The 14603-nt window shown below is 44.3% G+C and overlaps 1 protein-coding gene across 11 annotated transcripts in view; it reads right to left on the minus strand.

The window, feature by feature from the left end:
* Positions 1-10600: 10600 nt before the first annotated feature.
* LOC139583801 (protein scribble homolog) overlaps positions 10601-14603 on the minus strand; it is a 135682-nt gene continuing 131679 nt past the window's right edge. For 10 of the 11 annotated variants that reach the window (XM_071415274.1, XM_071415275.1, XM_071415281.1 and 7 more), the window contains one exon: positions 10601-12742. In XM_071415274.1, the coding sequence (XP_071271375.1) occupies positions 12618-12742 (125 nt within the window). In that variant the 3' untranslated portion in view covers positions 10601-12617. The remainder of the gene's footprint in view (positions 12743-14603) is intronic. The other variant, XM_071415277.1, reaches the window with a different exon arrangement.

The following is a 14603-nucleotide window of genomic DNA, read 5'->3' on the forward strand; positions in this document are numbered from 1 at the left end:
TATAAATATTAGGATGAGCAATGTAGGAGTGGCATAGACTAAAATACAATAGAATAGAATACAGTATATACACATATCCGATGAGTAAAGCAAAAATATGTAAACATTATTAAAGTGACTAGTGTTCTATTAAAGTGGCCAGTGATTTCATGTCTATGTATATAGGGCAGCAGCCTCTAAGGTGCAGGGTTACGTAACCGGGTGGAATCCGCCTAGTGATGGCTATTTAATAGTCTGATGGCCTTGGGATAGAAGCTGTTTTTCAGTCTCTTGGTCCCAGCTTTGATGCATTTGTACTGACCTCGCCTTCTGGATGATAGTGGGGTGAACAGGCAGTGGCTCGGGTGGTTGTTGGCCTTGATTATCTTTAATGCCTTCCTATGACATCGGGTGCTTTAGGTGTCCTGGAGGGCAGGTAGTTCTCCCCAGGTGATGCATTGGGCAGACCGCACCACCCTCTTGAGAGCCCTGCGGTGCAGTTGCCATACCAGGCGGTGATACAGCCTGACAGGATGCTCCCAATTGTGCATCTGTAAAAGTTTGTGAGGGGTTTAGGTGCCAAGACAAAATTCTTCAGCCTCCTGGGGTTGAAGAGGTGCTGTTGCGTCTTCTTCACCACACTGTTTGTGTGGGTGGACCATTTCAGATCCTCACTGCACCTGTACATAGCCCATCTGTAATTAGCCCATCCAACTACCTCATCCCCATACTGCTATTTTATTTATTTTGCTCCTTTGCACCAGTATCTCCACTTGTACACTCATCTTCTGCACATCTATCACTCCAGTGTTTAATTGCTATATTGTAATTATTTTGCCACTATGGCCTAATTATTGCCCTACCTCCGTTATCCTACCTCATTTGCACAGACTGTATATAGACTTTTTCTATTGTATTATTGACTGTATGTTTGTTTATTCTATGTGTAACTCTGTGTTGTTGTTTGTGTTGCACTGCTTTTCTTTATCTTGGCCAGGTCGCAGTTGTAAATGAGAACTTGTTCTCAACTAGCCTACCTGGTTAAATAAAGGTGAAATAAAAACAATTTAAAAAAATGTGTATGCTGAGGAACTTGAAGCTTTCCACCTGCTTCACTGTGGTCCTGTTGATGTGGATAGGGGCGTGCTCCCTCTGCTGTTTCCTGAAGTCCATGATCAGCTCCTTTGTTTTTTCGACATTGAGTGAGAAGTTATTTTCTTGGCACCACAATCCCAGGGCCCAGCCCTGTTGGCTGTCTCATCATTGTTGGTAATCAGGCCTACTACTGTTGTGTTGTCTGCAAACTGATTGAGTTGGAGGCGTGCGTGGCCACGCAGTCATGGGTGAACAGGGAGTACAGGAGGGGGCTGAGCACACACCCTTGTGGGGCCCCTGTGTTGAGGATCAGTGTAGTGGAGGTGTTGTTTCCTACCTTCACCACCTGTGGGCGACCCGTCAGGAAGTCCAGGACCCATTTGCACAGGGCGGGGTTCAGACACAGGGCCCTGAGCTTAATGATGAGCTTGGAGGGTACTATGGTGTTGAATGCTGAGCTATAGTCAATGAACAGCATTCTTACATAGGTATTCCTCTTGTCCAGATGGGATAGGGCAGTGTGCAGTGCGATGGCATCGTCTGTGGATCTATTGAGGCGGTAAGCAAATTGAAGGGTGTCAGGTAAGGTAGAGGTGATATTATGATCCTTAACTAGCCTCTCAAAGCACTTCATAATAATTGAATATGAGAGATTGAATATGTCCATAAACACTCTAGCCAGCTTGCCTGCTCATGCTCTGAGAACACGGCTAGGGATGCCATCTGGGCCGGCAGCCTTGCGAGGGTTAAAACACTTAAATGTCTTACTCACGTCGGCCAAGGAGAAGGAGAGCCCACAGTTCTTGGTAGCGGGCCGCGTCGGTGGCACTGTGTTATCCTCAAAGCGGGCAAAGAAGGTGTTTAGCTTGTCCGGAAGCAAGACATCGGTGTCCGCGACATGGCGGGTTTCCGCTTTGTAGTCTGTGATTGTCTGTAGACCCTGCCACATACGTCTCGTGTCTGAGCCGTTGAATTGCGACTCCACATTGTCTCTATACTGACATTTGATTGCCTTACGGAGGGAATAACTACACTGTTTGTATTCGGCCATAGTCCCAGTCACCTTGCCATAGTTAAATGTGGTGGTTCGTGCTTTCAATTTTGCGTGAATGCTGCCATTTATCCACGGTTTCTGGTTAGGGTAGGTTATAATAGTCACAGTGGGTACAACATCTCCTATACACTTCCTGATAAACTCAGTCACCGTATCCGTGTATTCGTCTATGTTATTCCCAGAGGCTACCCGGAACATATCCCAGTCCGCGTGATCAAAACAATCTTGAAGCGTGGATTCCGATTGGTCAGACCAGCGTTGAATAGTCTTTAGCACGGGGTACTTCCTGTTTGAGTTTCTGTCTAGAGGAAGGGAGGAGCAAAATGGAGTCGTGATCACCCTGAGCTCCTCTACTTTATTATCCAGAACTGAACATTAGCGAGTAATATACTCGGAAGCGGTGGATGGTGAGCGTGCCACTCATCAATGCAAGTTGCCTTTTCCCTAAAGTGCCACAGGACATTGATAGACACATTTTGTGTGCCATGTAAATAGAATGGCTGTGTGTGTGGAACATAAGTGTGTGTCCTATTGATTCCAGAGACAGGTAACATCAGTGTGAATACCATGCGCTTAACAGCTTCGTGTGTTCAGGGCTTTACATGATCTGTAACTATAAAAAATAGATGCCTAATTGCAGAGGGCTTAAACATTAAAAACATACGGCTCCACAGGTCATGGAAAACGATTCACCTGAGCAAAGACAGAAGCCCAAGACAGCAAAGGTCAGTCTTTAACGAAATGTTCTAGTGACACCAGAAACAAAAAAGCAATGAAATGGCTTTATAAATGGAGACAAAGGTCAACCTTTTATCGATTTGCCTTATGTGTTAGGTCATATTTGGCAAAAGGTGAGTATTTTGTAATAAATATTACACCATTTAGAAATCTATAAGAACATACCAGCTAAAAACAGAACTGTAGATAAGGAATATGTAAAGATACACTACTGAAGTACATTTGAGTAATTGAGTATTAAACCACAGTCCTTTGTTTCATGTTAACACATTTTTGCAATATTCAAGCTTTGTCTCATGGGCATTGGGTGGTGTGCCACTTTCTGTCCATTGAGGTAATTTCTAGACAATATTCTGTCCATTAAGGCAAGTATGGGTAACTGCATACGTGGAGTGTGTCTGAAAGTGTCCATTGTGAAATAAGTGGGTGTATGGAAACATAACAGATAATTGGGTAGATTAGTTACCACTCAAGACCGTTTTACATGGCTTCTTCCTGCTTCCTTGTAGCATTTGATCTAAGCTGGTTAGGCAGGTTAGGATAATTAAGGTAGGAGATTAGGATAATTAAGGTGGCAGGTAGGTGCTTCAATCTATAGCTAGAGAACTACTGAAATCTCCAGGAGTGAGAAGTATAATTTTTCTCTTAATCTGTTGTTGTCTAGTACTGTCTTTTTCCTAGTTAGGGCCATCTACTTTAAGTGCTGCCTGTCTTCCCAGCAGCCTACTTGGTGTGTGAACTGCTGACAACTTTCAGATGATTGTTGACACATCAACCAGGATTAAGGGGCAGGGCTATTTGTGACTGTTGTTTTGGTAATCAGTGGCTGTATTGGAAGGCGAGTGGTTTCTCCTCTCCTAAGCAATCAGCAATTAGTACCGGGAGGCGTGCTTTTAAGAAAAGGCAAGTCAGTTATTAAGAACAAATGCTTATTTACAATGTCGGCCTACCGGGGAACAGTGGGTTAACTGCCTTGTTCAGGGGCAGAATGACAGATTTTTACCTTGTCAGCTCAGGGATTCGATCCAGCAACCTTTCGGTTACTGGCCCAACGCTCTAACCACTAGGCTACCTGCTGCGATTACACCTCTCCAAGGCAATTAGCAATTAGACTTCAATTAGACTTCAGTCTCCCCTGTTTTCTCAGCGGCGGTCTCGTTGCAAAACTAAGACCGTAGCAGAAACAAAGACGGTTCTGGCATGTTGTTCTGTGGAATTATTCAAGGAAGGAAAGTGAGGAAAACGCCACACCACTCTTTCACTTGCTTTACAGATGTTCCCCACCCCTTGGTTGCAACCCTTCTAATTTAGTGTACCCTGATCACACAACCTATGTGAAATTCCTGGTCTCTGGCAGCATTTGGAATTGCCAAACTGCAGTCAAGAACACCAAGTTCATATCAGCCTATGCTGCCCTTCAGGCCCTTGAATTTTTGGCCCTGATGGAGATATGGATCACCCCAGAGAACACTGCTACTCCACCTGCTCTCTCTTCATCCGACTATACTTTCTCTCAGTCCGAGAGCTTCTGGTCGTCGCGGTGGTGGCACAGGGCTGCTAATTTCTGGAGATGTTATATTTTCTCCAACACCTGTCAAACTCCTCAATTGAATTCTAAGCTGTCACTGTCACTTGTCCACTCAATCTTAACATTGTCAAGCTCATCTAAAATCAAATCAAATTTTATTGGTCGCATACACGTTTAGCAGATGTTATTGCAGGTGAAGCGAAATGCTTGTGTTCCTAGCTCCAACAGTGCAGTAATATTCACAATACACACAAATATAAATGTACTGTATGTATATATGTGTGAAGGGATGTATAGACAGTATGTGTATAGAATGTAGTATATCTGAAGAATATGTTGATAAAATAGTATATGTACAGCAATAGTTGAATAGGATGGACTTGACTAGAATACAGTATATACATATGAAATGGGTAAAACAGTATGTAAACATTAAAGTGACCTGTGTTCCATGCCTATGTACAGTGCCTTCAGAAAGTATTCAGACCCCTTGACTTTTTCCACATTGTTATGTTAGTCTTATTCTAAAATTTATTAAATTGTCCCCCCCCCATCAATCGACACACATTACCCCACAATGACAATGCAAAAACAGTTTTTTAGAAATGTTTGCTAATATTACATTTACATATATATTCAGACCCTTTACTCAGTACTTTAATTAAGCACCTTTGGCAGCGATTACAGTAGAGTCTTCTTGGGTATGACGCTACAAGCGTGGCACACCTGTATTTGGAGAGTTTCTCCCGTTCTTCTCTGCAGATCCTCTCAAGCTCTGTCAGGTTGGACGGCTAGCGTTGCTGCACAGCTATTTTCAGGTCTCTCCACAGATGTTTGATCGGGTTCAAGTCTGGGCTCTGGCTGGGCCACTCAAGGACATTCAGAGACTTGTCCCGAAGCCACTCCTGCGTTGAAGTACAGAGAGATCCTTGATGAAAACCTGCTCCAGAGCACTCAGGTTTTCAGACTGGGGCGAAGGTTCACCTTCCAACAGGAGAACAACCCTAAGCACACAGCCAAGACATTTTTCCCTCAATCCTGACTTGTCTCTCCCAGTCTCTGCCGCTGAAGAACATCCCCACAGAATAATGCTGCTACCCCCATGCTTTACCTTAGGGATGGTACCAGGTTTCCTCCAGATGTGACGCTTGGCATTCAAGCCAAAGAGGTCAATCTTGGTTTCATTAGACCAGAGAATCTTGTTTCTCATGGTTTGAGAGTCTTTAGGTGCCTTTTGGCAAACTCCAAGCAGTCTGTCGTGTCTTTAATTGATGAGTGGATTCCTTCTGGCCACTCTACCATAAAAGCCTGATTGGTGGAAGGTTCTCTGATCTCCACAGTAACTCTGGAGCTCTGTCAGTGACCATCGGGTTCTTGGTCACCTCCCTGACCAAGGCCCTCTCGCCCGATTGCGCAGTTTGGTCGGGCGGCCAGCTCTAGGAAGAGTCTTGGTGCTTCCTAACTTCCTCCTTTTAAGAATGATGGAGGCAACTCTATTCTTGAGGACCTTCAATGCTGCAGAGATTTTTTGGTACCCTTCCCCAGATCTGTGCCTCTACACAATCCTGTCTCGGAGCTCTACGGACAATTCCTTCGACCTCATGGTTTGGTTTTTGCTCTGACATGCACTGTCTGTGGGACCTTATATAGACAGGTGTGTGCCTTTCCAAATCATGTCCAGTCAATTGAATTTATCACAGGTGGACTCCAATCAAGTTGTAGAAACATCTCAAGGATGATCAGTGGAAACAGGATGCACCTGAGCTCAGTTTCGAGTCTCATAGCAAAGGATCTGAATACTTATTTAAATAAGGTTTCAGGCTTTTTATTTGTAATAAATTTGCAACAATTTATAAAAACCTGTTTTGGCTTTGCCATTATGGGGCATTGTGTGTAGATTGATGAGAAAAAACATTTAATTAATTTTAGAATAAGGCTGTAATGTAACAAAATGGGAAAAAAGTTGAGGGGTCTGAACACTTTCACGAATGCACTGTAAATCGTTGTGCAATGTCATGGGTAAGCTCTGGCCATTGTCTTTCAGCTCGAAAAAGTGGATTTCTACTGGTGTGAGTGTTTAAGGTAGTTTACTAAACAAGAAAACAGTTTGTTAGGAAACAAAGAGAGCTGGGGACTCAAACCAGAGTTCTGTCACATCACAGCCCACATTTTACACACTGCACCACCCTCAAACCTACCTACCACAAGGTTTTTCCCCATTTGACTCTAACCTGTCACTGTTGCCCACTAATCATTTAGCTAAGAAGACATTAACCACACCTGGATTCTAACCATTCAAACAATCTCATTTGTGCTAGCCTCATAACAAGAATGAAGGAGGAAACCTCCAGAGAGCAAGAAGGAATGGGTTCACAGCAGCTTTTTGTGTGTGTCATATTCCTCATCAGTTTGGACAGAATACAGTCGTGGCCAAAAGTTGAGAATGACACAAATATTAATTTTCACAAAGTCTGCTGCCTCAGTTTGTATGATGGCAATTTGCATATACTCCAGAATGTTATGAAGAGTGATCAGAGGAATTGCAAAGTCCCTCTTTGCCATCCAAAAAAACATTTCCACTGCATTTCAGCCCTGCCACAAAATGACCAGCTGACATCATGTCAGTGATTCTCTCGTTAACACAGGTGTGAGTGTTGTCGAGGACAAGGCTGGAGATCATTCTGTCATGCTGATTGAGTTCGAATAACAGACTGGAAGCTTCAAAAGTAGGGTGGTGCTTGGAATCATTGTTCTTCCTCTGTCAATCATGGTTACCTAAGGAAACACGTGCCGTCATCATTGCTTTGCACAAAAAGGGCTTCATAGGCAAGCATATTGCTGCCGGTAAGATTGCAACTAAATCAACCATTTATCGGATCATCAAGAACTTCAAGGAGAGCGGTTCAATTGTTGTGAAGGCGGCTTCAGGGCACCCAAGAAAGTCCAGCAAGTGCCAGGACCGTCTCCTAAAGTTGATTCAGCTGCGGGATCGGGGCACCACCAGTACAGAGCTTGCTCAGGAATGGCAGCAGGCAGGTGTGAGTGCATCTGCACGCACAGTGAGGCGAAGACTTTTAAAGGATGGCCTGGTGTCAAGAAGGGCAGCAAAGAAGCCACTTCTCTCCAGGAAAAACATCGGGAACAGACTGATATTCTGCAAAAGGTACAGGGATTGGACTGCTGAGGACTGGGGTAACGTCATTTTCTCTGATGAATCCCCTTTCCGATTGTTTGGGGTTCCCGGAAAAAAGCTTGTCCGGAGAAGACAAGGTGAGCGCTACCACCAGTCCTGTGTCATGCCAACAGTAAAGCATCCTGAGACCATTCATGTGTGGGCTTGCTTCTCAGCCAAGGGAGTGGGCTCACTCACAATTTTGCCTAAGAACACAGCCATGAATAAAGAGTGATACCAACACATCCTCCGAGAGCAACTTCTCTCAACCATCCAGGAACAGTTTGGTGACGAACAATGCGTTTTCCAGCATGATGGAGCACCTTGCCATAAGGCAAAAGTGATAACTAAGTGGCTCGGGGAACAAAACATCGATATTTTGGGTCCATGGCCAGGAAACTCCCCAGACCTTAATCCCATTGAGAACTTGTGGTCAATCAAGAGGCGGGTAGACAAACAAAACCCCACAAATTCTGACAAACTCCAAGCATTGATTATGCAAGAATGGGCTGCCATCAGTCAGGATGTGGCCCAGAAGTTAATTGACAGTATGCCAGGGCGGATTGCACAGGTCTTGAAAAAGAAGGGTCAACACTGCAAATATTGACTCTTTGCATCAACTTACATTTTACATTTACATTTAAGTCATTTAGCAGACGCTCTTATCCAGAGCGACTTACAAATTGGTGCATTCACCTTATGATATCCAGTGGAACAACCACTTTACAATAGTGCATCTAACTCTTTTAAGGGGGGGGGGGGGGTTAGAAGGATTACTTTATCCTATCCTAGGTATTCCTTAAAGAGGTGGGGTTTCAGGTGTCTCCGGAAGGTGGTGATTGACTCCGCTGACCTGGCGTCGTGAGGGAGTTTGTTCCACCATTGGGGTGCCAGAGCAGCGAACAGTTTTGACTGGGCTGAGCGGGAACTGTACTTCCTCAGAGGTAGGGAGGCGAGCAGGCCAGAGGTGGATGAACGCAGTGCCCTTGTTTGGGTGTAGGGCCTGATCAGAGCCTGAAGGTACGGAGGTGCCGTTCCCCTCACAGCTCCGTAGGCAAGCACCATGGTCTTGTAGCGGATGCGAGCTTCAACTGGAAGCCAGTGGAGAGAGCGGAGGAGCGGGGTGACGTGAGAGAACTTGGGAAAGTTGAACACCAGACGGGCTGCGGCGTTCTGGATGAGTTGTAGGGGTTTAATGGCACAGGCAGGGAGCCCAGCCAACAGCGAGTTGCAGTAATCCAGACGGGAGATGACAAGTGCCTGGATTAGGACCTGCGCCGCTTCCTGCGTGAGGCAGGGTCGTACTCTGCGAATGTTGTAGAGCATGAACCTACAGGAACGGGTCACCGCCTTGATGTTAGTTGAAACTTAACTAAACTTAACTTCATGTAATTGTCAATAAAAGCCTTTGACACTTATGAAATGCTTGTAATTATACTTCAGTATTACATAGTAACATCTGAAAAAAATATCTAAAGACACAGGCAGACTTTTTGAAAATGTATATTTGTGTCATTCAAAACTTTTGGCCACGACTGTACATTCATCTAAACTCAGCAAAAAATTAAACGTCCCTTTTTCAGGACCCTGTCTTTCAAAGATAATTCGTAAAAATCCAAATAACTTCACAGATCTTCATTGTAAAGGGTTTAAACACTGTTTCCCATGCTTGTTCAATGAACCATAAATTAATGAACATGCACCTGTGGAACGGTCGTTAAGACACTAACAGCTTACAGACGGTAGGCAATTAAGGTCACAGTTATGAAAACGTAGGACACTAACGAGGCCTTTCTACTGACTCTGAAAAACACCAAACGAAAGATGCCCAGGGTCCTTGCTCATCTGCGTGAACGTGCCTTAGGCATGCTGCAAGGAGGCATGAGGACTGCAGATGTGGCCGGGGCAATAAATTGCAATGTCCGTACTCTGAGACACCTAAGACAGCGCTACAGGGAGACGGGACGGACAGCTGATCGTCCTCGCAGTGGCAGACCACGTGTAACACTTGCACAGGATCGGTACATCCGAACATCACACCTGCAAGACAGGTACAGGATGGCAACAACAACTGCCCGAGATACACCAGGAATGCACAATCCCTCAATCAGTGCTCAGACTGTCGGCAATAGGCTGAGAGTGGCTGGACTGAGGGCTTGTAGGCCTGTTGTAAGGCAGGTCCTCACCAGACATCACCGGTAGCAACGGGCACAAACCCACCATCACTGGACCAGACAGGACTGGCAAAAAGCGCTCTTCACTGACGAGTCGCAGTTTTGTCTCACCAGGGGTGATGGTCGGATTCACATTTATCGTTACACCGAGGCCTGTACTCTGGAGCGGGATCGATTTGGAGGTGGAGGGTCCGTCATGGTCTGGGGCGGTGTGTCACAGCATCATCGGACTGAGCTTGTTGTCATTGCAGGCGATCTCAACGCTGTGCGTTACAGGGAAGACATCCTCTTCCCTCATGTGGTACCCTTCCTGCAGGCTCATCCTGACATGACCCTCCAGCATGACAATGCCACCAGCCATACTGCTCGTGATTTCCTGCAAGACAGGAATGTCAGTGTTTTGCCATGGCCAGTGAAGAGCCCGGATCTAAATCCCATTGAGCACATCTGGGACCTGTTGGATTGGAGGGTGAGGGCTAGGGCCATTCCCCCCAGAAATGTCCGGGAACTTGCAGGTGCCTTGGTGGAAGAGTGGGGTAACATCTCACAGCAAGAACGGGCAAATCTGGTGCAGTCCATGAGGAGATGCTCTGCAGTACTTAATGCAGCTGGTGGCCAAACCAGATACTGACTGTTACTTTTGATTTTGACCCTCCCTTTGTTCAGGGACACATTATTCCATTTATGTTAGTCACATGTCTGTGGAACTTGTTCAGTTTATTTCTCAGTTGTTGAATCTATTTATATAGATAATATTTATACATGTTAAGTTTACTGAAAATAAACACAGTTGACAGTGAGAGGATGTTTCTTTTTTTGCTGAGTTTAGATTATAGAATACAAAGACACAATGCAAATAATCAGCTTGTTAAATGAAAAGTAAACTTTTTTATTCCTGAACCACAAAATAGACCTCTTTGGTTGTACAAATTCACTAGTTACAGTCTTAGATGAGCCTTGACCCCAGCACTTCTACCCTTTCCCTCTGACTCGTTTGGGAAAAACATTCCCCCAAAATAATAAGAGTGTAACCAAAAAAAGTTCCAACAGTTGTTTTGCATAAAAAAATGTTGTGAATCCCATTTTGTCTGGAAAGTTTTACCCACTACAGTAAAAAAAAAAAAAAACTAAAACATTGTCAACCAATAGCAAATGTTATCATCCTAACTGAATTTCAGTCAGCCAAAGCAACACAGAAAGATATGATTAGTACATTAAATTAAACACGAGTGCTACTGTCATGACTCTCCCAACAAAGTTGCCATCAGATAACATCCATGACAGCAGCAGGTAAAGCAGAGGAAAGAGATTGAGAATGATGGTCGAATGAGATGCATTTCAAATGGATTAACAAAATGTCTTCTGCCTCTACAGGTTCTCCCAGTAAAGCCAATATATTGTACATGCAGAGAAAGAGAGAGGAAGGGAGAGAGCTCCCCAGTCCAGACACTTGCTTGGTCTTGGCTTAGTAGACTGGCTCAATTTCAACCTTAAGTTTTGCTTTCCATTCAGTATTTTGTACATTATTCACACAACAATAAAGGATTTTCAGTGGGTGTCAGATTTAAATTAACCAAAGGCAGATTTTAAAAAAGCAAACACCTGCTACCTTCACCGGTAAAAATCTGGAAAACCATCCAGATAGAAGTGAGATTCACATTGACAAATGATGCCCACCAAAAGGGCAGGGAAAGTACCGTATATGTAAATGAAGCTGAGATTATGTTCCTAAATTTACAGCCATTTTGAATAAAGACTAGTGGCTTATCTGTCCATGTGTGTGGGTGTATGTCTCTCTGCTGGTCTCTCCAGTGTAGTTACATTCTCTAGCATGGGAATGGGACAGAATTTGATAAACCTGGTCCAGGAAAGCTAGAGAACCTTTACTCTGATCCGCCGAGATCAAAAACTGTACTGGGATCAGTATCCTACAAGTCTGTGACAGCATGTCCCTTGTAATGTACCAGTCAGAACCTGGTTAAGGCCTGTGCATCAAAGTGAACACAAATGTATTCATTGTAAAAGAAAATATCTTGGTGATATGGATTAAACATGTGCTTGCCTCATAAGATGTACATTTGAATTAATATGATATCATGATATGCATTGATGTCATTATGATAAATAAAATGATATGCATTGTTCTGTTGCACTCAAAAGTACAGGGGGTAACAATGTATTATGGGGGAGGCTTTAGAATCGAGTAATAAAATACAAGCAAAATGTATGATTTAAAATGAAACATCTTGTTTTCTAAGCAGTGTGCTAGTGCAGTTGAGATATATATGTATGTAGTGTTTAAAATGTGGTAGTGAAGGTAGCAGTATGTTCCCAATATATACACCCCCTCCCGAAGCCCGCTAAAAACCCTGACATTTCACAATCTATTCATTGAAAACCTCAAAAATAGCATCTGAAAAGTTAGTATTACATCTGCACAATTCATATTCTTTCCTCTTTCTCTTCCAGAACACATTTTTCCTTTAAAACAGCAAAAATCAGAGGGTCAAAAGTAAAAACACAAGTCGCCTGTTAATATAATTCAGCTACTAAAACGTAAACTGAAGAAAAAGAACACAAATTTAAAAAAAGAGAATGGTATTTCTGAAGCGTAAACGCTAGCTCCCCTCACCGGCCCTCCTCCTCCCTGGCATCAGGAACGTTGGGCCTCATGTTCAGGCCAACACATCCTCAGACTGTAAAGGCAAGACTGGCACGCAGGATATGACATTGTGTGTGTGTTGACTATCAGCATCATGGTCTCTGCAGTGGTTACATGGGACGCATCTCCCAAACCTGTGAGTGTGTGTAGTGACCCGGTGCCTCCTCTGTTTATGTATGTCTCCCGAGTCTCTTGTGGTAGATGTGTGTGAGGTGTTATGTGGGCACGGCGGTCTCCAGGCTGCGGCAGCCTTGCCTCAGCTTGCGCTTGTTGCTGTAGAGGGCCATCTCCAGCGCCGAGGTGGCAGTGGGCACCTCAGTCCCGGGATCCGCAGCATGCACTGGCGGGCACAGAGAAACCAATATTAACATGACACCCTGGTGAATGACTAAACCTTTAAACCTAGGTTCCCCTTTCAGTGACTCATAGTGACCCCTAAGTCTCCCCCAATGCCAGCGCTGTGGCAGTAGTGATGTGTAGTTTGCGAACGATACGTTTGTTTTCGAAGGACTCTTTTTACTGACTTGAGAGTCATGACAATTGTTTTCTGAGTGGCTCGTTCATTTTAGTTGTTTGTTTGACCTGTTCTTGCTGGCCGCAATGAACCCTACAGCAGTGTTAATACACACTCCTCCGGCTCAGCAGCTACAGAGACGCACTCCGACCACCGTCTGTCATATGCTCGCATGAAAATAGATCATGAGCATAGAGATGAAAAATACATGTTTAGAACTGATCATTGATCGCATGGTGCAAGAATGATGGGGGTGGAGTTCGCAAACGACATAGTGCTAATCACCCTCATGGCAGTCAAGCAATGCTTTCCAGCCAAGAGTCAATATAGTCCGGTTCCAGCCACAACTAGACCTCGTTTCAATTGTATCAAAAAATAATCTTATTTGTATGCCAAGCAATCAGCAAATGTACATTGTTTAAAAACACACGTTTACAAATCTGTCACAAACGACAGCTCCATGAAGCCCCCTATGGTGAAGGACATGTGAACGAGAGGCTTGTAGAATTACGACTTGAGTTTTCAGTTCATTGTTCGCCGGTAGGGGGGTCCTCTGGGCATTACTAACTCAAATTAGTAATATTATTGTTTGTTGTTTTGTTATTTCGAGTAAACGAGTTGAAAAGATCAGTCAGTAAAAAGAGCCGAACTTCCCTCCCATCACTAGTGGGCAGTAATAGCAAGCTCTGCTTTGAGAGAGAAAGCATGGCTAGTCTGCCTGGCAACACCAGCGAGACCGTTCCTTATGGGAAGGGGGCTGAGAGGGGAAAGGAGAAGCTTGGTCCAGAACAGACCCCCGTAACCTACAAAGGGAAGCCCAACTCCACACCAGCAGCTGCGAACCAAACCATCTAGTACCATTTGAAAGTAAAAATTGAAGAATGAATAATGGCGCAGGAGGGGATGGTTGCCGTTTTACGGGCCCCTAACCAACTGTGCTATTTTGTGTGTTTTTTCACATTGTTTCTGCTACCGTCTCTTATGACCGAAAATAACTTCTGGATATCAGAACAGCGATTACTCACCTCGAACGGGACAAAGATTTTTATTTAATGAGGCTGACGCGAAGGATATACTGCTTCTCCAAGACCAGACCAAATCCCCGTCATTCGCGCAAAGAAAATACAGAAATACAGGGGGCGGCGATCGGGGTGCCTTGTGAGAATCCGTTGGCGTTACCATCCGTTTGATTGGCCAACGTGCAATCACTGGAGAATAAACTGGATAATCTCCGTTCGAGACTATCCTTACCAACGGGACATTAAAAACGAATATCTTATGTTTCACCGAGTCGTGGCTGAATGACGACACGGATAATATACAGTTGGCTGGGTTTTCCGTGCATCGGTAGGACAGAACAGCTACGTCTGGTAAGACGATGGGTGGGGGTGTGTGTATTTGTCAATAACAGCTGGTGCGCGATGTCTAATATTAAGGAAGTCTCAAGGTATTGCTTGCCTGAGGTAGAGTACCTCATGATAAGCTGTAGACCACACTATCTACCCAGAGTTTTCATCTATATTTTTCATAGCCGTCTATTTACCACCACAAACCAATGCTAGCACTAAAAACGCACTCAATTAGCTGTATAAGGCCATAAGAAAAACAAGAAAATGCTCATCCAGAAGTGGCACTCCTAGTGGCCGGGGACTTTAATGCAGGCAAGCTTAAATCAGTTTTACCAAAT

The sequence above is a fragment of the Salvelinus alpinus genome, chromosome 8, assembly GCF_045679555.1.
Source record: "Salvelinus alpinus chromosome 8, SLU_Salpinus.1, whole genome shotgun sequence".
NCBI classification, from domain to species: Eukaryota; Metazoa; Chordata; class Actinopteri; order Salmoniformes; family Salmonidae; genus Salvelinus; species Salvelinus alpinus.